Below are 22,870 nucleotides of genomic sequence, written 5' to 3' on the forward strand. Positions count from 1 at the left end.
CAATGTCTGCGAGTCTATGAAACAGGTAAACGACTAACCGAAGTATAGGTTAGCGAGCGATTGGCTAACTAGAAACTCACATTTATTCTCCGCCTATATGACTAATGTTCTTACAGAAGCGTAAAAATATATTTAATTCTTCTGAAAATCGTAATCAATACATACTTGCATGTCTTATATGAAATGTTAGCGAATATATTTATTCCGCACCACCCAAAAATTGTCAATATTTGCATGGTATTTGAAAGGCGTATCTATTTTATTGGCAAGAAGCTCGAAATTAAAAAAAATAGTAAAATAATACTTATAACAAATAACAAATAGAAAATTTGGAATCTAATATTATTAAAATATAAATTTGGACGAGGTTATGCTTTGAAGCGCTGCCGCTGTAACTTGGAAAAATAAATGGTGCAGTAGCATTAAGGGATTAAAAGCCTTTCTCTAAAACACTTGAAAATTGTCTCGAATTATTTCCAAAAAAATGCTTAAGAGGTTATAAAGGGTGATCCATTTTAAGGTTCTCTACCTTTTTTAAAGAATAAATACAGAAACTTCAAATTTAATAGGGAATTTTTATTACCATTCGATAGAATATTTTTTGGCATTTATTTTTTGAAGATTATCTCTTTCAAATGTTGACGGCGGCTACATCTCAGGTGGTCGTTCAGTGTATTCTCGATGAGTCGTTAGAGCATTTCGACTGGTAACTGGCGAACGAAATGCGTATTGTTTTGCTCCCAGGCCTGAATCGAAACGGGATTGTCCGCATAGACTTTAGACTTTAAATATCCCCACAGGAAGTTTAACGGTGGCCAATCAATCTGCCCAAATCTAGAAATTATCTGTCCAAATGTCGACATCGGAAGTTTCAATTTCAGACATTAAATAATCGGTTATCATGGCGCGATAATGGTCGCCATTAACGGTTATGTTCTCACCGGCATCATTTTTGAATAAATATGGACCGATGATTCCACCGGCCTACAAACCACACCAAACCGTTGTTTTTTCTGGATGAAATGGCAGCTCATGAATCTCTTCAGGTTTCTCTTTGTCCCCAATGCGAAAGTTTTGCTTGTTTACATACCTTTTGAATCATAAATGGACCTTGTCCCTGAACAAAATTTGGATCGAAAACATCGGATCTTCTTGTATCTTTTCAAGAACCCATAGAGAAAAGCGATGTCGCTTGGTAAGGTCGAGTGACTTCAGTTCTTGCACAAGCAGGCTTTCAATTTAAGGTCTCGACGTAAAATGCGCCAAGTCGTTCCATACGCCAGTTCGAGTTGCTGCGAACGGTGTCGAATCGACTCTCCACGGTCTTCGTATACACTCTCAGCTACGGCTGCCACATTCTCTTAACTGCGTGTTGGACATGGTCTGTTCGAACGAATATTATCTAATAATCAATGCTAGGTTTCAAGACCGGTGATGGTGTTGCGAATAGTACGCTCAGTAAATACAAAATTATGTTAAGCTGAATTCAATTCCAGATAATTCTACAGAAGTTGCCAAATTGTTTTAATATTGTTTGAGTTTTATTCTATGTCGGCACCCACTTAACAGTGGCTTCCGAATACATCGTATTTCCCTTCCCGCCACAGCCAGGTCTACGCAACGGAGCGAACCCGAATTTTTATCCGGCCATGCACTGTCCACTCGGAAAAATTGTGCCGCTACAACAACAACAATACATATTATTCCTATAACACAGAATTATAATTATAATTCTAAGAGAAGTATATATGATTAAATTGGAATCAAGCTGTGAGTCCAAATATCACGCTGTCCAGTATCAAGTTTAACGTCGAAAACAAAACTCAAGTCAATTTAGCTTTCTAGACACTCGATGAATTTTGGTTATGAAGTAAAAGATTTTAGCAAAATAACGAAGGTAAAATTAAATTAATACTCCATGCTGAAACGACTTTGTGGTAACTTGAAGCATTTTTGATATTTAATTCCCTCTTTCATTTTATTTTCTAAAATTTGATTTAGTTTCAAGGATTTGAAATGCACACGCCGGAAATACACCAGTACAAACACGTGAATTTGCGTCTATACACACCCACACACACACATACACATGTACACGGGAGGCTGCGTGTAGTTGTGGACAGGCGAGTGGGAGTACACTTTTTGATATGCCGGCTAGCGAAACAATGTTCCGTTAGTAAAGTTTGTTGCATTTCAGAATTTGACAGAACGGCTTGAAGCATCCAAGCAGCATACCGAAAATCCTCATTGTACTTTATTGTATGTATTTATAATTTTTCTACAACTCTATGCACTGGCATGTGCACACTCACACACACACGCGCATACGAACATATAGATTTTAATATTGCAGGAATAAAAAATCATTTAAAAAGGGGGTTGCTTGTGAAAGCAATTAAAACGTGTTGACTAAGTTGTGTAGAGCGCAGAAGCTGCCAGCGTTGTAGTGGTTGCTCAAACACACGCACACACGCACAAACACACACGAGCGCGGATATATGGCAATGTGGGCAGTGTGTATATCAAAAAAATCGGCGTCCACTATTCATGCCTTCATCTGGTCTAAATTGAGTGATTTCCACAGTTCAATTCATGGCAATGAATCGTGGGTGCAGCGTGCATTCCGCCACGTGGCCATAAAAAGAATGCGTGAAAATGTGTTATATCGTATCCGCATATATCGTGCACAGACTTTCGAAGACCGAACCATAATTTTTCGAGGAATTGCTTTTCGCAAACGAAAAATTTCGAATTTCTCGAATTCAGCACTGAAAAATTCGAAGATAGCCAGGACCATATCTAATTTTCTCGTTTCGAACTTTCCATTGCTATAAATTCGAACTCACAATTTTGATTTGCTTACAAGGATAGCACTCAGGTGCCATAACTCGAAGTTAGAGTTATTGTTTAGTTCGATTTCGAGTTTGAAATCTTTTCTGTTCGAATCCTCCAAGGATTTCAGGTGCGTAACTTCACTTCTTGTGTCTTGTTTAAAACAAAGGGTGCAACCATTTAATGTCCTTTATAAATCTCTTGAATCCCAATATGAGCACCAAGCAAAACAGCTTTCGAACTGGATTCCACTTGGATTTGGTCGAAAAAGCGTTTATCGCGCCAGCATCGCACACGTACTTGTGGCTATGGTGGTTGTTAAGCCACGCTTTTTACTCCTAGTTTCTAGCGGTTTATTGTTTTGTAATTTGAAAATATCGAACGGCTCGGAGAGGTCCTTCCCGATCCTGACGGACGGTTTGGTATTGCTCGACGTCAATTTAACCTGCCGCATTAGTTTTGTGGGGAAACTAAGATCAAGCATGAGGCAGCTCGTTTTCGTGCTGTCGAAACAGCTGGCCGGCAATCCATCGGTCCCCGCCACCTTGTTGTTCCTCAGAGGGGTAATGGAAAGTTTGCTCCATCGTTATCGATTGGGGAATCGGGTTCGCCTTCTGTATATACTTTTATACTTTCACTGTCATTCAGTAAGCTGGAGAAGTGTTCCCTCCATAATGTTAGTATGCTCTGAGCAACAATCACTAGATCACCTCTGGGGATTCTACAAGAATATGCTCAGATCTTGAAACCATCTATTGGTCGCCGCATCTTTTCGTAGAATTTTCGAGCATTATCCCTGTCGGTCAGCTTGTGAAGTTGTCCGAATGGACGAAAGCACTCCAACTCTGAAAGTTTTCGACGAAGTACCCGACTGGAGAAGCAGAGGAAGAAGAAGAAACAATAGAAGAAACGACCGGCATATTGTTGTTAACTCGGCTATAACCGCGTGTCTATGTCAGTAAAGAAGAAGAAGCAGAAGTTGAAGATATCCCGTCATTTGGAACTTATATTTTTCGACTTCTCAAATTGACTGATGAATCGTAGAAGAAGTTTTGTCAATCGAAAAAATTATCTTGGAAATGCCTTTAAAGGACTTGAGCGCACAATCCTACGCGTAATATCGATGCACACGGCCGCAATGACTACCGATACCGACTGCAAAACAGCGACGACTCCATCAATTGCTTCCCAAATATTTACTGACAAACATTCAAACTATTCCTTTCCTCAACACTAGACAATTTTCCGCCATTATCACATTTTCATGGTCAAGTTCAGAAATTATGGCTTACCTACCATGACTTGTAACTTCAGTAACGACAACTTAACTCCATATATAATGTTTGACAACATTTCGCCTCTGCACACACATTCCTATGTATATTTGTACGCCAGTCTTCACAAAGCCGCTACCGACGCTGCATATTCAAGTAGCGTCGCAGATATGTATATGGTTGGCTTTAGGGAAAACACAAAACGCTCGCTTAAGAAAGACAGTTTTTACATGTTTATTGCGTTGCGTACGTGGTGAAGTTTCTTCAGGGACAAGCCCTCTGCAATGCAGACCGTGGACTTGAGAACCCAGTTTTGGTCAGACACTTTTGTTTGCTATAAAACACACAGCTCACCGTTAACAGTTATCAAAAACATTCGCAAGCTCAACGTGAAGACAGCTCGAGTAGTCAGAGAAAATCAAAAAACAAAAAACCTTTCAAAATGTTCAAATACGTAAGTGATCCCGTTAGATTCCTTTGCGAATCACTAAAACTAACAAAAATATATCTGTGTAACTCTTCTAGGCTGTTGTCATCTTTGCTGTCATCGTCTGCGCTGCCGCCAAACCTCACATCTTGGCCGCTGCTCCGTTGGCTGTGGCCGCTCCGGCACCGATCATCACCGCTACCAGCAGTCAAGTTGTCGCACGCAACCACAATGGCATCGCCTTCGCTCCGGTAGTGGCCTCAGCACCCATTGCACCCATCGCTCCAGTCGCTAAGGTTGTCGCCCCAGTAGCCGCTGCTCCATTGGCCGCACCAATTGCCCCTCTTGCCGCTCCAGCACCTTTGATCGCACGCTATGCTGCCGCTCCCGCACCACTCTTGGCCCGCTACGCTGCCGCTCCCTTCGCTTACCCCGCCCATTTGGCTTCCTACGCTGCCCCTGCTGCCTTCTCCTACGCCCCCGCGTACGCACCAACTCTGCGTTATGCCGCTGCCGCCCCTGCTCCAGTTGTGTGGTAAAACAGCATTACGAACGATATTGTAAAGATAGACTGTTATAGTTTTTAAGCGATTAAAAGATACTATTGAAATATAAACGACTAACTGTTAATTACTTGAAGCCTCTTTGCATTCCATTCTGTGAATGAAGGTATTAATCTTTACGAAATTATTCGATAGTAATCAGAAATAATTAGAAAATAACGAAAGTTAATGAGCGTTTTACAAGAACTTTCCTAAAGATTCTTCGTTCTACTATTTCTCTATTTTTATCTTACATATTGTATCTGGAAAGGATCTATTAAGTCCCCTCCAAAGTTTGTAGCACTTAAAAGGAAACGTCATATATATATACTTTATATAGTATCCCATTTGAGGATGTTTCATCATGGAGGCAGAGCTCTTCTCTTCCGTCATCCATGGGCGCAAATGAGCGATATGTTGAACAACTTCGCTTTTATGCGGATAGTTACTAGACATTCATCCACCGGGGTAAATGCCAGGACTCGCCGACGGAGTCTCACTGCCACCACGAATCCCACACCGAATTTCTTTATGACCACTGTAGGAAATGCCACAAGGACCTACTTATCTCAGTCCTTGTCCCGTCCACCGCACTTCTTGGACGGCAGTGTATTCTTATTACTTTTACCATGTTCATCATCAAATGGTTGGCCTCTCTCCCAAGTGAATGGCGCTAAGAGAACTCTCCTCACTTGTATGAACTTTTACATATCCTCCAAATAAGGTTCTAGTATGGAAAACAATCCAGCAATTCACAGCTACCGAAACTCCAACACATTGAAAAAATTTGCGTATGAAAAAGTGATGGACGATCAAATGTAAATACATACTATACATAAAGAGGTTCGGTTTGAATTGTCGATTGTAAGGAAGCTCATAGAAATTTTAACCGAAATCTCTGGTAACGCTGTTGGGTAATTAACCGGGACTTAACCGATAAGTTAGGTTAGGTTAGATGGCTATTCAAGGACCATACGTGGACTACTTTATGTAGTCCTTTGTGATACCACAGAAAAGAAGAACTCCTGTGTTCGAACTATAAATTAGCAAAACGCTTAGTAGCCAATACAAATTTGAACACAGTTGACAGTTCGGTGGGTTATGTGATGGTATTCGCACACAAGTGTTTAAGTCTTAACCTCTCAAATGCGGGACAGTCAAGAAGGAAATGTTGAGTTGTTTCTACCTCATCTTCTTCGATACAGCTTCTGCAGATGGCGTCTGTTAGATAGGATTCCCAGCCTTACTGCGTGGACGCCAACAGGGCAATGAACCGTTAAAAGCCCCACTACTAGGGAGAGGCTAGGCGACAGGTGGTCTGTACGAAAGATATCTTCACGAACATAGCATCTGTTAGTCTGTTTTTCTTCAATGAAATGCTGCAATCAACAATTCCGCATTCCATAGTGATAGTGCCCTGAAACCTGGTCTAATAAATGTTTCGTAAACTTTGAAACAATAAATTTTTCGTGAAATATGGATGCCAATAAATTTAATGCAAAATATGTAATTTGTTCGTATTTCTACAATTCTACGAGCTTAGGGTTAATCCTCGTTCTTAACACATCTGGATAATAGAAATACACCAAAAACGATCACTGGTTCACTTCTCAACAGATTAATCATGCAGCACTGAAGAATCGAATTAAAATAGCACGAATAGTAATCCTAATATGAGGTAATTTTTATCTAAAAATATCGACAATTTGAGTGATATCTTAGCAAAATTAAATGAACGTCTTTTTCTGGCACTAATATGGTCCAGTGTTAAAACAAATATTTAGAAAAAATCGGTTCAGACTTTGCTTTAGCTCTCATAGATAAATGAGATGATATATGATATGATGAGTAGACTATTGTATGATGTGAATTTCGGATTACGTGAGAGTTATCTTAATGAAAATAAGCAGACATTTCTTCTGGAGCATTTTTTAAATTAGTCTCAATGCTGACTGTTACCGAAAGGGAGTGTTATCTTCATTCCATATGTATGGCTGTGAACATACATTGTGGAGTATTTGACTAAATTGAATGACCTAATAATTATCCATAATAAAGCTCACGTCTGAGAGGATGGAGTGATTATAGAGAAAGATCCAAAAAGTATATTTTGCTTGTTACGAAGAGTGATTTTGCGCTCAATCATAAGAAGCTCCTACATGAGGACATGAGACTCTTATTACTATTTTTGTAGTACATAACTTGTACATAAATGGAAATTTTGACACATTACAAGTACTCCGAAATTACACTAAAGTTTTAATACCACCAATGATATAATAGAAAGCAAAGCAACTTCGATTAACAGTTAGTCGTTTATATTTCAATAGTATTTTTTAATCGCTTAAAAACTATCACAGTCTATCTTTACAACATCGTTTGTTCTTCTGTTTTACCATGCAACTGGAGCAGGGGCAGCAGCGGCATAACGCAGAGTTGGTGCGTACGCGGGGGCGTAGGAGAAGGCAGCAGGAGCAGCGTAGGAAGCCAAATGGGCGGAGTAAGCGAAGGGAGCAGCAGCGTAACGGGCCAAAAGTGGTGCGGGAGCGGCAGCATAGCGTGCGATCAAAGGTGCTGGTGCGGCAAGAGGGGCAATTGGTGCGGCCAATGGAGCAGCGGCTACTGGGGCGACAACCTTAGCAACTGGAGCGATGGGTGCAATGGGTGCTGGGGCGACTACTGGAGCGAAAGCGATGCCATTGTGGTTGCGTGCGACAACTTGACTGCTGGTGGCGGTGATGATAGGCGCTGGAGCGGCGACAGCCAACGGAGCAGCGGCCAAGATGTGAGGTTTGGCGGCAGCACAGGCGATGGCAGCAAAGATGACAACAGCCTGGAAAAGTTATATATTTTTTGTTAGTTTAAATCATTCACTAAGGAATCTGACGGGTTCACTTACGTATTTGAACATTTTGAATGGTTTTTTTTTTTATTTTCTCTAACTACTCGAGCTGTCTTTACGTTGAGCTTGCGAATGTTTTTGATAACTGTTAACAGTGTGCTCAAGTGTTTTATAGCAAAAAAGGTGTTTGCGGCGAGAGTGTGTTCTGCGTGGCTGCTGACGGCGCCTGGCACTCCATTGCAGAAGGCTTGTCCATGAAAACCTTATGGTTAACACACACACACATGCAGATAAGTTTGAGTGTGCATTTTTGCGCGAGTTATTTGTGTTTCCCCAACTACTTCTGGTGCCCTTTGTGTTTATTATGCAGCGCGGATAGCATAAGCCGTAAATATTTATACACAGTTGCCATTAGCTGTTTTGGTTAGTCCGACTACCGAAAATACCAAAAGCATGTCTTTTCGGCATTGACTTTGTAACGTGTGTGTTAAATATTTTGCTGGAATGTATTTTGAAATAAGTTTTACTGTCCTGTAAGATTCGTGTTAATTGTTTAGTTCTCCAAAGTTTAAACAAGCTAAGACGGACAAAGCTCGACCACAGTCGAACATGCGACACTTTCGCATTCAACTACAAGTTGGAGACGTGCAGGTCCTTAAAAACTGTGCGCGCAAACCGAATAGGCCAAACTTTATTTTCCTTATTAGTGAAGCGTGTTTTAGCTCGTGTGAAATTTGATAATTAGTGTGTGCTTAGCAGCTGTTTGCTTACGACGCCAAAAGTTTGAACTCCATAGACTCATGGTGCATTCCCCAATGCGGATTTTTCAGATTCGAAAACAGAAAAATTTCCAAGCATTAAATTTGGATATGATTCGGCGTTACGAGTTTTCGGGAGAAAGGTTCTGCGGAAGATTTATGGTCATTTGCGATTTGGCAATGGCAAATACCGCAGTCGATGGAACGATGATATGTACGAGATACACGACGACAATGACATAGTTCAGCGAATTAAGAGACAGCGGCTACGCTGGCTAAGTCATGTCGTCGGAATGGATGAAAACACTACAGCTCTGAAAGTATTCGACGCAGTACCCGCCGAGGGAAACATCGGAAGAATAAGACCCCCACTTCGTTAGAAAGACCAGGTGGAGAAGGACCAGGCTACACTTGGAAACTCCAATTGGCGTCAAATAGCGAAGAGTAAGAACGATTGGCGCGTTGTTGTAAACTCGGCTATTGCCGCGTAAGCGTTGTCTACGCCAAGAAAGAAGAAGTGTAATTTAAAAACGATTTTTGTTAGACAAATTTAATCTTTCAGTAATCTCTCGAGTTATTCGACGTTTTACTTCGTCCAACGACTTTATTTTATCCACATCGGCATCAAGAGTGCTTCCAGAACGTGGTGCATCTTCAAGGACAACATCAGCTCAAATATATAACCTCAAAACGGTTGAGTGTGAGGTGTGATCAATAAGATGAGTTGCTGTCATCAAACGAGCAAGAGAACTCGACATCTCTCGCGAGTCCGTCTGAATGATTTTAGTGGATATTTTGGATATGAAACGCATTCTTACTCGACTCGTCTCGATAAAGCTAAATTTTTTTCAAAAAGAGTATTGTAAATATGTCTCTTTGGACATGCTTGATCGTGAGAATTCCGATCCCACATTCATGGAGAACATTATTACTGCCGATGAGACATAGGTTTATGAGTTTGACATGCAAACAAGTCAACAATCTTTGGAATGGAGGTAAAGAAATGAACCGGAATCAAAGAGCCACGTCAAAACCGCTCAAAAGTCGAGCTGGTGCTCCTTGTCTTTTTTGATATTCGCGATTTGGTGCAACAAGAATTTGTTTCGAAGGGACAGACGATCAATAAGGATTTCTATTTGGGCGTATTGGGACGTTTGCGTGAAAACATACATCTCATCGAGCCACGATTGTCATCGAATTTAAAGCCAAAAATTCAATGAATACCATCGATCACCCACCGTATTCACCAGATTTGGTTCGGTATGTGTTTTTCTTGTTCCCAAAACTGAAATTGCCGCTTCGTGGAACCCGTTTTCAGCCGATTGAAGAGATAAAACAAAATTAGCTGAATGAGCTGAAGGCGATTCCAAAACGGTGCTTATGAAAAGTGTTTTAAGGACTGCAAAGATCGTTGGCATAAGTGTATTGCATGTGATGGGGAGTACTTTGAAGGCGACAAAATAAATATTGATAAATAATTAAATATTTTGCGTTTGCAATCGGAGCAATAAAACGCCAGACAGTTGAATTAGATACTGTATATTTATTCTTAATTGGTATGTATATTTGTCGTTACATGTTTTATTTATTTTTTTTTTCGATCTTCTTAGAACAAACAAGAGAAATACTGACTGCGCTTGGACGCAGTGCCGCATCGTCGTCGTCTTACACGTGAGTGAGTATGCATCAGTTTCCAATCATATTGCCTTGACTCAATTTCATAAATGGTTTAATCGATATACATATTTGTGTTTGTAAGTATAGTAGTTTCACACATACATAGGTATATTACAGTTATTATTAGTTATATATTGTTTATTTGCATATATTGCTCGATTTTTTAGCTCCTCTTGTTTCCTGTTAGTTCATTACTCATTTAGTGTAATTAACTAGTTTTAATTAACTAAATTTACTTAGTTTAAGAGTTAATGAGTGTTTTATGTACGTATGTAAGCATAATTTTGTTCGTAACTACTTGGCTGCAATCATAATCGTAATCATCATTTGAATTTCTTATTGGCATAATGCTAATTTTAGTTATTTTTAATTTTTGCCGAGTTGCCGAGCGGCGCTGTCGGTTGGATTGAGTGTGCTGCTCAGTAAGGTTCTATAACTGCAAACACTTCGGTGAATTGTTTAAGGAAAAACTGAAATTTTCAACTCTTTAATTATTAATTATTTAGTTGCTATTGCTATTGTTATTGTTGTTGTGGTGTTAGTTTAACAGTGTGCCGGTTTTGTTCAATTCTTTTGGTTATTTACCGCGCGCTATATGCATATACATAAGTATGTATGTATGTATGCCAGTATGTATATATGTATGCATGTTTAATTTACAGTTAAGTTGCAATGATTTTAACTAGATTTCATTCTTAATTATTTATTGTAGATTTGCTAACTGAGTGATGTTTGGATACTTGGAACTATGGCTTCTCATCATATTCGCTTGACGCTTGTCTATAACAGTTTTTATGTATGTATGTAGGTATGTAATTGCAATAATTAATTTAGTTTTACGCTTTTCAACCTGATAACATTTCGTTTGCCGTTATAATGCTCGCTTCGGAGTATTTCACCTTTACATCCATGCTCCCCAACGCACATACACATATGTATGTGTGCATATGTATGTATGTTTTTTTGTATTAACTAAATCTGTATATATATACACATAGATATATAAAGTTAGATAAACATTGCTTATTTAGTAAGTTTGATTTCATTATCATTATATACACGCACACGCACACTCACGTCGCCGGAATTCTGAATACTTATTGCTATTAGCCAAATTAGTCAAATAATAAGCATAATGAAAAAATAACACAGTTTAATTACAAATCAGATTATGAAAGCACAATCTGAAAGGAAAGCAGCGCTCAGACTGAAATGCATAATTACATACATATGTATATGTATGTATATTAATCTAGTATGCCACATAGAACTAGCAGCGACTTGCGATGAGTACTTTTGATTACAATTTGGTTGCATTATTTACAAACAATTGGTGAGTATAAAAAACAAGAAAAAAAAAACAACAACTGCACATGGCCACTAGAAAATGCGCGAAACCGCAAAAGCTTGTGTGCGCGAAGAAGGACCGTCCATAAAGCATATTCGGGCTTTACATGTATGTATGTGAGTATGACAGCTTGCAAATATTTGTAGTTACAAACGTTAAACGCATATGCCCCGTCCTATAGAATGTCATATTTGAGGCGGTACATAATCAAGTTTTTCATGAGGAAATTTAGCGAAACAATTTTACGTCGACACTTTTTCGTATTCCGCAGCAGTGTGCCTTTAAGGCTTTCGTATTGTTGTTGATGTTGTTGTTGTTGGTGTTGCCTTTGCGTGAGAAAACCGTTTTCTTTGCGCACCATACCGTTAGCGTGCACACCTTGGTCGGCGGCGATCGCGCACAGTGCCGCCGAACTGTTCGATTGTTGTAGTTGTGTTTGTATTTGTTGTTGCTTCTGTTGTTCCTGCTGCTGCTGATAGTAGTAATCATTTAAATTGGTTATATAATAGTAATCGTGATCGGCAATCACATTGATCTCTGCATAATTGTCATCTTCGTCTTCCTCGTCGCTTTGCGGCTTCGTGCCAACGCCTTTAACACGAGTCCGATGCGTAGACTCGTTGCAAACGCCGGGCACTTCAACGTTTAGCGTGTCACTAATATTGGCGGTTGGCTTTTGTTGTTTTGTTACATGCTCGGTTCGGGCGTTCCTTGCAAACAATTGATCAAATCACATATTTTCGTCGAATTTGGCGAAGTTGAAGTCGTCGTCACATTGAAAGCTGCTGCCGTTGCCCGCACCTGTTTTACTCAACTGCTGTCCATTGCTATTGTTGTTATTATTGTTGGCTAATGCGCCTTCGCCGCCCGGCGCCTTGAAGAACTCATCGTCCTCGAAAGGATCCTCAGATTTCTTGCCGAAAATGTTAATCGATTCGGATTTTTTGATCAGTTCCTGTCTCTGCTGCAGTTTGCTGTTTCGCAGATTGTGTTTTTTCGCAGCGGTGGTCATGAGTGCGGCGCTGCTGGCGCTTTGCAATGAGTCCGCGTGCCATTGGTCCTCCTTTTCGAAGTCGAATTGTGCATTCGAGAAGTCATCTTCGAAAGCAGCGTCGTCGAATTGTGAAACTTTGACATTATCGTCGAAACGTAACTTTTGTGTGATGATTGGGGGCATTGCATGCGGTGCTGGTGATTGCGTATTGTCCAAGTCCAACGGTTGCGCACTGCTTACACTGTTGGAGTTATGTGGGAAGCCGTGCAATTTTTCTCGTTCGGAGAAATCATTCGAGAAGCGGAAGGACGACTTGGTCGCCGGTGTAACGCATGCACTTGCTGTAGTGGCAGCGGGGGTGGAATTGCAGCTGGATGCAGTGCCAGCGGGTGCCGGCGGTGGAGAGCTTTGGTTGAAGTCCGATTCAAAGCCACCATCAAAACTGAATTTCGTAGCACTACCAGCACTGCCACCGACACCAGCCGTAGCTATGTAAGAGCTGGCGGCGCTTGCCAAGCTGGCGCTGGCATTCGAACGCGACGTTGGTGATTGCTCATAATCGTCGAAATCATATTCGCCGCCTTTTGTGGGATATTTCTTTGTTGCCGCCGTCGGAGCACTGCATTTCAGGGAACTAATGGGCACTTTTCCCATCGAATGTTGTCTGCGTTCGCTCTCCAACATACGTTGATGCATTTCATGGCGACGCCTATTCAAGCGTTCGAATTTGTCCTCATCTGTGGGCGGCTCGTCATAGTCCTCATCCGCATAGTCTTCCTCATCACCGACATCATCATCGTCGTATGTTATATAATCGTAATTGTCACGAGGATGAGTTGTTGCGGCAACAGTGCCACTATATCGACTACTGGTATTGGACGGTGGTAAGCCCGAGCTGCTATAAGGAATATCTTTGCCACGTGACCGTTGCTTTTTGCGGAACCTGAATAAAAGTAATGTATATAAAATATCAGCACTACAACTGCTCAAACAAACACTTACCTGCGATCCTTTTCTCCATCAGAGCCGGAGGGTGTCTGTCCGAGTGCGGCTACCCGTCTGCTTTCAGCCAGTCGTCGTTCTGAGTCGGCAGCACTTGAAGGACGTTTCCAAGATTTTTGACCTGGCAACGGTGGCTCTTTAACAAAAGAACTAATAAGAACGAGATTCACAGTAACGAGGTTTATGTTGTTTACCTTCACCATCCCAAGGACTTGAACCGCTACTTTTACGTGCCCGTGGTTGTCCGGGCCCCATGCTCATGGTGCTTCCCGTATTACTGGATATCAGTTGGCTCGGGCGCTGTAAACTGCGCGTATCCGGAACATTTACACTACTTCCACCGCCGCTCATGCGTGTGCGCTGATGAAAATCATTCTCCGAATCTTGCTCGTACTCAATATCGCCCGTAGCGCGCAACTTCATTCCCTTTCGCAGTGACCGTGTTTTCTCCGGTCCATAACGTTCGCGGAATTCTTCGTGGCTTTCCATACTTCCATACACGTCGCCACTTCCGAAACTGCGCCGACGTCGGGTAGCGCTCTCAAACGATTCGACGCTTTCGCGATCGAAGGATTTACGCTCTCTATCGTACATGTAATCCCCACCGCGTGTCTTATAACCACTGCTGCCACCGCCACTACTGCCGATTATTCCACTCATGGGTGAGCGACCCTCATCGTAAATATTTTCATAGTCGGAACGTCGTCCAACCTTTGGTTTCTCGAAACTTCCTGCATCTCGATAACGTTCATGGGGTGAATCGCCGTAATCATCAAAATCGTAATTTGGACGAGCGTAATCACGATAATATTTGCTGCGTTTGTCGTAGCCACTACGACGATCATAACTTGAAGACGCATTAGGCGGCAGCGCAACGCCGCGTTTGTCGTAGACGGGAGGGCCGTATGTGGTGCGTTCATAAGCGCTACGTTCGAAAGCGCGTGCGCGCATACCTGCTGCTTGCTCCATATCCTGCGGCGACCAGGTGTGGTGTGGAGCATGACGGTACCAACTGGGAGATTCTGAAATAAGAATAACGAGTTTAAGTGAACACCATAAATCCTGAGGCCAAATATATTCACCTAAATCGAAGTTATCTCGGCTACGCGAAAGTCCCGGCTTTAGTTTACGATGATCACGTCGTGTGTTGAACTCCTCCTCGTAGCTGTTAGAAGAATAATAGTTGATTACATTGATATCTTTGGAAACTTGATTGTTTTAAGAAAGTCCGCGGTACTTACTCATAATCCTCATCACAAGAGTTCAAGCGGCGGGTGTGTCTCACATAATAGCCATGCCGATCTGAAGATGGCGGCGGTATTGCGGGCACTCCACTAGGAATGCGTTTTGGCTTTTGAAAATCAGACGGCTCATCATCACATGGACTGATATCCCGAGACGAAGACGAAGTCTGATGACGTTCTTTCTTTGGCCAACGACGACTGACCCCCGTGCTCTTACTCCAACCATAATCACGTGGATCAGACGAACATGGTGATTCCGCTGTATCGTTCTGTGAGGTGTTCGAAGGCGGCGGAGGTGGTAAATGTAACAATGAATTCTTCATCGTAGACTTCGCCGCAGCCCTGCCGCGTTTATCTACTTTTTCGATATTTGGCTTAGGTGAGTCGAAAGTCGCCCAAAATTCCTTAGAATGTTTTACTTCAGGTTCTTGTTGCAAACTGCTTCCAATGTTAATTTGCTTTGTAGCGGTGTCAATTAGGTTCGAGACAGCGGATAGTTGGGATAAGACTGGTGATGGCTGTGGCGATTTGCTCAGTGGTGACCTCTGTTGCTGCTGGGCAACGCCTGGTGTCGGAGACTTCTGTAAGGGGATAGGTGATGTGCTAACGTCATTAAACTGTGCCTGAGACGAGAGTGCAGCATTTGGCCGTGGCAAGGCTATGGAGTTGCCTGATGTCACGATTACTGTGGGCATATTGGTCGCTGAATTCGCAGGGGAGATGCGTTCGCGAGAATCCAAAGATAAATTAGATATGGCACGTTGCATAAGTTCATCAATTTCCAAGTCATCCTTGGACGAGGAGAGTCCGCTGCTGCCCGCAACTGTTAAAAATTTATTATCCTGTTTGGCATTCAATAAATTTGGGGAAGGTTGTGAGGCGCAGCGTTCAGGTTGGCTGCCATTCAAATCTAACTTATCAGATTTTTCACCATCCAATTGTTGTGTGGATGTCGACAGCTTTTCGTATTTATCTTGTGCTGCAGCAGCTACACGAGTTTCTTTATCATTGCTGTCCAAACTACTTTCGGCTCCGCCATCATCATCTTCATCGTCGTCCTCGACCGTCAATGCGGATGAGGAAGGCTCCGCTGGTAATCCGCGACTGTCCACTAAACCTAAGCGGTCGGGCCCAATGCTGCTGGCACGCCCATCCATTATATGCTTAAGGTCTTGATCTTCATTGAACTCGTCACTGAATTCGGGGAACTCCTGAGATGCCTGTAAAGCCGCTGGCCTCTTATTGTCGAAAAGATTTTCGACAAGAATTATATCGCGTAGCGCAGCATACCGATCCTTTGCTTGTGCCACTACTTCCGTTATTTTCGTATCAATCTTTGGTGGTTGCACTTGTGGACCACCAGAGGACGTAAGAAAATCGTCATCATCAAAGTTAGCCTCGAAGTGCGCACCAATGTCATCTGCAACTGCAGCAATGCCCCCAACATCAGTACCAGATATAATGCTACCGCCGGCGTCTTCGTTCTCATTAATCACTTCGCCAATTAGGTCCGCGTTTTCCTGTTGCTCTTGCAGCTCTTTATCGATGATCTCACGGAAAACCGCATATCGATCGGCTGATGGCACAATTGGTGCGCTTTGGCTAGTATCCGTGAATATTGGAGGTGGTGCAACGGGTGGCTCGTTAAACTGCTCGAAATTTGCAAAAGCGTCTTGCCCTTGCCCATCAGCGGTGTGAGTGGAGAAGTCCTCGCCAAATGTATCGTCGAATTTTGCCACAAATGTCGCTTGCTGATCAAAGTTCACCTTAAACACTGTTGGTTGAGTCGGTAGAGGTGATGACTCCGCCTTAATGGATTTCATTTCCACACGACGCGTCGGCAAAGGACTCATATGGCTAGGCAGCCCTTGCTCGCGCTGTGGCTTTGACTTCTCAATGAATTCCGACAGATACGATGTTAGTTCTACCAATGTCATGGTGCTCAGCTTGCTCACTGGCACATTCAACTTCACTGCCAGCTCATCCAAACTTAGAGTCATAAGCTGGCTCAGTGTGATGTCGGGTATGAGAGACGCCGTTGCCACGTTTGGTTCGGCACCACCATCAGTTAGCGCTTGTTGTCGTTTCTGCTGTTGTTGTTGCTGCTGCTGTTGCAAAATCTCCAATTTATTCTCGTAGATATCCTGTGGCTTAGAAAGCGATTGCTGGCGTTGAGCACGGTTGCGTGTTGAAATTTGCGTGGGAGGTGGCAGGAGTGGTGGCACATCTCCCGCAGCTGCATTCGCAATGCTACCGATACCACTAATAGGCGCCAAGTAATCATCGTCGGTATGTCCAGGCTTACGTGGTCGACCAGGCCCCGGGTAGGTGCCATCAGAACGACCAACACGACGTGATGGCAATGGTATCGGTGGAACTTCGGAATTAGCGCCGCGTAAAGACTTCGACGTTGTATTAACGAACTCATAACGACTACTCACAGACGGCGGCGCGACGCTGGGAGGCACTGCATTACCGGACGTCACACGCGGGCGTATAACAATATCATTGAACTGTTTCTTGGGCGGCAATGGCGGCGGCTCCGCATGTAATGCTGAATCCGGACGTGGTGGTGGCTCTGGTGCCGCCTCGTTCTCGCTTAGTGAGTCACTCTCCTGTAAACGGCACATATTAATACTATTCGATTCACGCTTGGAGAAACGTGCCTGTCCAAATAAGTGTGGCATCTTCTTATTGCTAATGCTCGATATTACGTCCGCTGTCTGCTGCTTAAATACGGAAGAAGGCTGACCAACTGATGAGACCTGCCCGGAAGGTGTGGGCCTCAGGCGCACCGTGCTATTGACACCAACTGCCGGTATGGCACTTCCGTTGCCCATCGCTGCTACCGGTTCGTTCATTTGACGCTCTAAGCGCGCTACATCAGCACGCCATTGCGCTGCTGTGCTTAGCGGCTGTGCTAACGTGGGCGAAAGGCTGCTCTCCGGGGGCAAGCTAACTTGCAGCGGACCATTAAAAACATCCGCAGGACGAGAGGTCTCCGCGCTAGCGGTTGGAGAGCTACGTTGGTTAGTGGCGTCGCCGCTGTTGAATTCAAATTCGAATGGGTCCAATTTGGCAAACACGTCACCGCCCTCTTGAAATGGATCACTCTTCTTACGTGTGGGTGAGAAAGGATCGGTGTCACGCGGCATCATCACAACATCGTCAGTTGTTCCAGCAGCAGTCGCCGTGGAGTCTAAAGTGTAATGATTTAAATGGAGATTAGTGGGTATGTTTGTTGTAGTGCACGAAGACGTTGCCGACGATAAAGTCGGCTGGTAATGGTGCATTCTTAAAGTAGAAGCTGTTGTGGAATTAGTAGAGTAGGTAGAGGTTGTTAGTAAACTGTTGCTAGACGCTAGTTGGTGGTTAGTATTCGTTAGTCTGGGTACAACAACATTAGAAGCGGTGCTCGTGTATTTCGTACTGCTTATGGTGCAGGTGCAAATGTTAACCGTGCATGGTGGTGCGAGCACACCGATTAGTAAAGTTGTTGTAGTTGCTGTTGCTGCTGCTGTTGCAGACGCCGTTATATTAACTACTGTTTTGTTAGTGTTCAAGGCTGTTTTCAAGCCGGCTATACCTGATGCATGAGTAGTGTTAGTAATATTAAGTGGTGCTGATAGAGAATGCTGTGTCTGCTGCGCCGCATGCAGCTGTGGCGGCTGCATCTGCTGAGCCACTTCGCCTTGCTCGTCCATACCGGCGGTTAGGGCATCCTCGAAGAGACCCTCTTTGCTCAGAAACTCATCGACCACCGCCGAGGCGGCCGTGTAGTGCACACCTGTTGCTGTTATGTCTACAGTGCCGTTGCCACCTGAAGACAGGTCGTTGAGAACTTTTTTGGGTGGGTTTTTAAGCTCTTGGAAGAAGTATTTCTTATCGACATAGGGACGTGTGCGACCCGTGCCTAATGGATCCAAATCTGTAAAAGCATCTAACACATGGGAAAAAGTGATGAATCAGTGAAATTGCCCCGTAGCCGAAAGCGAGAGGGAATGACAATGTTATTGTGTGTTTTGTAGCGGGAATAAGCGGGCCACACTAACAAATCAAACATAACTGACGAAACAAACACAATCATAGAAACCAAACATACATGTGATCAACTGATATGGATCTGTGGCAAACTGGAAAATAATTTGTAAGATATAACCTTTAAGCCCTCATTTGCTCGAAAAAAAGAACGAACCAAATAGTCTGAATTTTGTCTGAGGCATGTGGATTGACATATTTTCGAAATTATTTGCAACAGATCCGTAAAGTAGACACAAATGACATGCTATAATTACAACACAATACCCGAAACCATTGGGAACAACTTAGGCAAACTTGTATAGGAGTTAATCAAATAAACCATGAGTTCGTTAAAAGAAAGTGTTTCCGAAAAATGCTGTTCCAATCTACCTGACTTCACTGCAGCACTCGCGGCTGCCTGTGGCGGTCCATCGCCCAAAATCGGTGTCGGCGAAGACGATGTGACGCCCAAAGTGGATGCTGAGGTCGATGCCGCAGCTCCGCCGGACGGTTGCATGTTCGCGTTGGTTGCCGCATTGGCAGCTGCTTCAACATCGACGAGTGTCGAATGTTCGCTCAATTGTTGTGTAGGTGTCGACGTCGATTCGCTCGGGGCCAGTGGTGCCATTGGCAGGCCAACACCTATGCTCATACTGCCCGCTTTTGAAGTGTCAAATACATCGTTTTGCTGGTCCAGTTCATGCAGCCAACTGTCGTCATCGTCTTGTTGCAGAGTGCCGGTGGAAGTGTTCAAGACCGGCGCAGGCGAAAGTAAGGAGGAGAGAGTAACATTTTGACCAGCGCTCACTGATGTTGTTGTTTGATTTACTGCCGTATCAGTCGGCTTAGTGGGCTTATGGCGTGAGCGTCCCGATTCTGGAGGTGGCAAGAGATTGTAAGTCTGAAACAAAACGAATGCTCGATTAGTAGTACAACAAGAGATAAAAGCAAGAAGTGGCTTACGGGAAAGTTGGTAAATGAGTCTCCAAAAGGATCGTCTTCGTTAACTGACTTCCCAGAGACGCCGGCTACTGTGGGTTGCCCCGGCTCGTTGGGTGTGATGCGTTCCATTTGTGTGATGCCGCGTTGCAAGGAGCTCAACTCTTGCTCCAAATCAACCAAATCGGCTACTGATTCGGGTGACATCTACAAAAGACGGATTTGTAAGTCTTAAAATAAGCATTCATTCGTACAAAGGTAAAACCTCTTTCGCTGCTCCCTTGCTATCCAAATTAACACCCAACCTATTTGAGGCTGTTGCACGACTTTGTCCGCCAATGCCACTTAACATGGACAGCGTGCTACCACCTCCGACCCCTCCGCTGCCGCTAAGATCATTATGAGCACCCAAGCCGGTGCCAATACCGCCTGCGGCGGACTTTAGCGACGACAATGAGGCAAGCTGATGTTCATGTATGGATTTCGATTGTATTTGCTGCCGCGCCAATTCGATTTCTTTCTTCTTCAATTCGAAAACAACCTGAAAGAGATCGCGCATTGCCAGCACGACCTAGAAATAGTGAAATTAATTTTGTTATTTCTTAGTAACGGTTAAATCGCTACCTGACTAGCCGCTTTATCAGTCTTTATACCAAAGAAACGGTGACCACTGTCCGGTGAACCAAATATATAGCCAAACGCTCGTGAATCGGTCATATCCTGCGCAATGAAGGATATTTTGTGCACCGGATGGTGATAGAGGGAATCTCCTGTTTTTTCATCGCGCAGTCTCAGCCCATCGATTGTCACGTGTATCGTTATGCGTTGTTTATGTTCGCCGGCTGCGCGAATGGCTATTTTAAGATCTTGTAGGGCTTCTTGACACATGCGATCGCCGCGCGCCTCGCCCACTTCGAGTATGCCAATAAGCTTCGCCTTGAATTGAACGCCATCGCCGAAAAATCGACCTGGATCATTGCGATCTATTATTTGAAAATGACATATAGTGAAGTTAGAAAATGCGACAACGGTTAGATATAATTCTCAAAAATTATCGCATCTAGCTTTTATTTTTATTACTCTAAAGATTTGGTTATTAAAAAGTGTATTGTCGCAATATAAGTTATTCTTGCACTGTTTGTGTATCGTTAGTAATTTTGCAAGTTTAATTCAATATTTTTTCCAATAAGCATGAAATAAATAAAAATCAAATAAATATACGAAACTGCAATAAGTGGTAAAAGAAATTTGATTTGAATACAAATGCTAACGTTTTGCGTAATTCGTCTCCTGCACACCGCTACTGCCGCTGCCCACACCAACCGAGGAGAGCGTTGAAGCGAGCGATAGATTTGATGATGCGGCCGATAGCTTCGAAACCAATGACTTAACCATAGTCTCTGATGACACTGTTTAGCGCTCAACCGCGCTCAACCCCAATCACTATGTTAAATACTGTGCTGCTAAGCTATTGTGGTGATTGCCTAATGTGAGTATTATACCCGCAATGACATTTCTCAATGGAAATCCAATATGTTCGGTGACGAGGAAGCTGCCGTAACGTAATTGACAATCTGCGAAATTTGACCTTTAGGCCTTTGGATTATCTTTTATTTTCGATGCTATGAAATACCTCCGCCTCGACTATTTGCAATGGATTTATTGTATGCTTGAAAATTGGGCTTATTTATTATACGTGCGTACGTTGCTTATTTTGCTTGTTGTAATTGCTTAATGTTGCTATTATTGTTAAAAGCAAAATTGTTTATTCTCACTATTACAATACATGTACAAGTGTTTTGTTGTTACACATGAGTGCATATTCGGAAGCTGAAATAAATGTACGTGTGTAGCAACGCGTTACTACGAAAACACCCAATCAGGCGTCAACGATCACATCATCAGCCTTCATACCATCCCCAGCGTATTCAAGTAGCGCCACATTACCGGCGTTCACCCGCTACCGCTGCAGCTTATCTCCAATCGTTGATTTGTTTTCACTTATATTCATTTATTCGTAGAATTTTATGTGGGCCAAGCCTGTGCAGGGTGAGTTGTTTGTTGAACTGGAGACTTCCTCTGCTTAAAGCACAGTGCTTATTTTATTTTATTCGGTCAATAGCGCAAAATTCCACCGCAGCCACCGCGTACACTGTTTGCTTGGCTATGGGTTTGCACAATGTACATACATATGTATGTATCTATTTATCTACGTAGATTAGTAGTATTGTAGTTTCTCCACACTGCGCCGACCGAGTGATTGTAGGTGCGCTTGTACTATTATTTGCAGGCAGTAGCGTAGTGTGTCTGGAAGTGACAGGCAGTCACAGAAACACGTACACATACACATTTAGGAATGTAAGCATGTGGATGCGCACATATGCACAAGTATAAACAAAACGCTTCCTTTAGTATCGCGCTGTAGTCTAGGTTGACATTGTCATGTACGTATTGTTTATATTTATTCAATGATTATAATGTCCAGGCGAAATGGCAATTGTCAATTTTGCTTTCCTTCATGCTTTTGTCTGCTAATAAAATATATACATATATGTACATATACATACATATGTACGTGAATAAACGTCAGCTCCTACGAGTTCAATTCGTAACAACTATTCAGCTTTGTCGCATTCCTTCGTCAGAAGCGGGCATCATCACTATCTACATTTGTACATATGTATTTCCTTTCGTGCCTGTCGCAGTGTCTCCTTTGCGTTTATTGATTTTTCAGTGCAGATTTTTTCAACAGCGATTCGATATTATTATTACGGACACAACTAGAGATTCATTTAAACATTTCTCAATTCACTATTTCGATAACGTAGATGATAATTCAAAGAGTATCATTAGTGTAACATCTTTACTTTTAAATTTTCTCGGCAAATGCTGCAACTGTTCCGCGATCAAATTTTGCAAGTTGCTTGGTGATCAAACCATTAATTTTTCCCAATTAAACATGTTATGGATT

The 22,870-nt window shown here is 42.9% G+C and overlaps 3 protein-coding genes across 3 annotated transcripts; 1 reads left to right on the forward strand and 2 right to left on the reverse strand.

Annotated features, from left to right (window-relative positions):
* Positions 1-4,548: 4,548 nt before the first annotated feature.
* Positions 4,549-5,072, forward strand: LOC120778200 (translation initiation factor IF-2-like). The gene is made up of 2 exons (XM_040109943.1): positions 4,549-4,560; positions 4,632-5,072. The coding sequence occupies exons 1-2, from the start codon at positions 4,549-4,551 to the stop codon at positions 5,070-5,072; spliced, it is 453 nt and encodes a 150-aa protein (XP_039965877.1).
* Positions 5,073-7,467: 2,395 nt separating this feature from the next.
* LOC120779125 (cuticle protein 16.5-like) lies at positions 7,468-7,986 on the reverse strand. The gene is made up of 2 exons (XM_040111319.1): positions 7,975-7,986; positions 7,468-7,908 (listed from the first exon to the last, which is right to left on the reverse strand). Exons 1-2 carry the CDS (start codon positions 7,984-7,986, stop codon positions 7,468-7,470), a joined length of 453 nt encoding a protein of 150 aa, XP_039967253.1.
* Positions 7,987-10,198: 2,212 nt separating this feature from the next.
* LOC120779124 (protein disabled) lies at positions 10,199-21,294 on the reverse strand. Its single transcript, XM_040111318.1, has 10 exons — positions 21,171-21,294; positions 20,524-20,882; positions 20,165-20,470; positions 19,924-20,106; positions 19,351-19,861; positions 14,938-18,880; positions 14,779-14,861; positions 13,891-14,718; positions 13,697-13,832; positions 10,199-13,637 (listed from the first exon to the last, which is right to left on the reverse strand). The coding sequence occupies exons 1-10, from the start codon at positions 21,292-21,294 to the stop codon at positions 12,431-12,433; spliced, it is 7,680 nt and encodes a 2,559-aa protein (XP_039967252.1). The 3' UTR covers positions 10,199-12,430.
* Positions 21,295-22,870: the final 1,576 nt, after the last annotated feature.

This window comes from Bactrocera tryoni, chromosome 5 (assembly GCF_016617805.1).
Source record: "Bactrocera tryoni isolate S06 chromosome 5, CSIRO_BtryS06_freeze2, whole genome shotgun sequence".
In the NCBI taxonomy this organism is placed as follows: Eukaryota; Metazoa; Arthropoda; class Insecta; order Diptera; family Tephritidae; genus Bactrocera; species Bactrocera tryoni.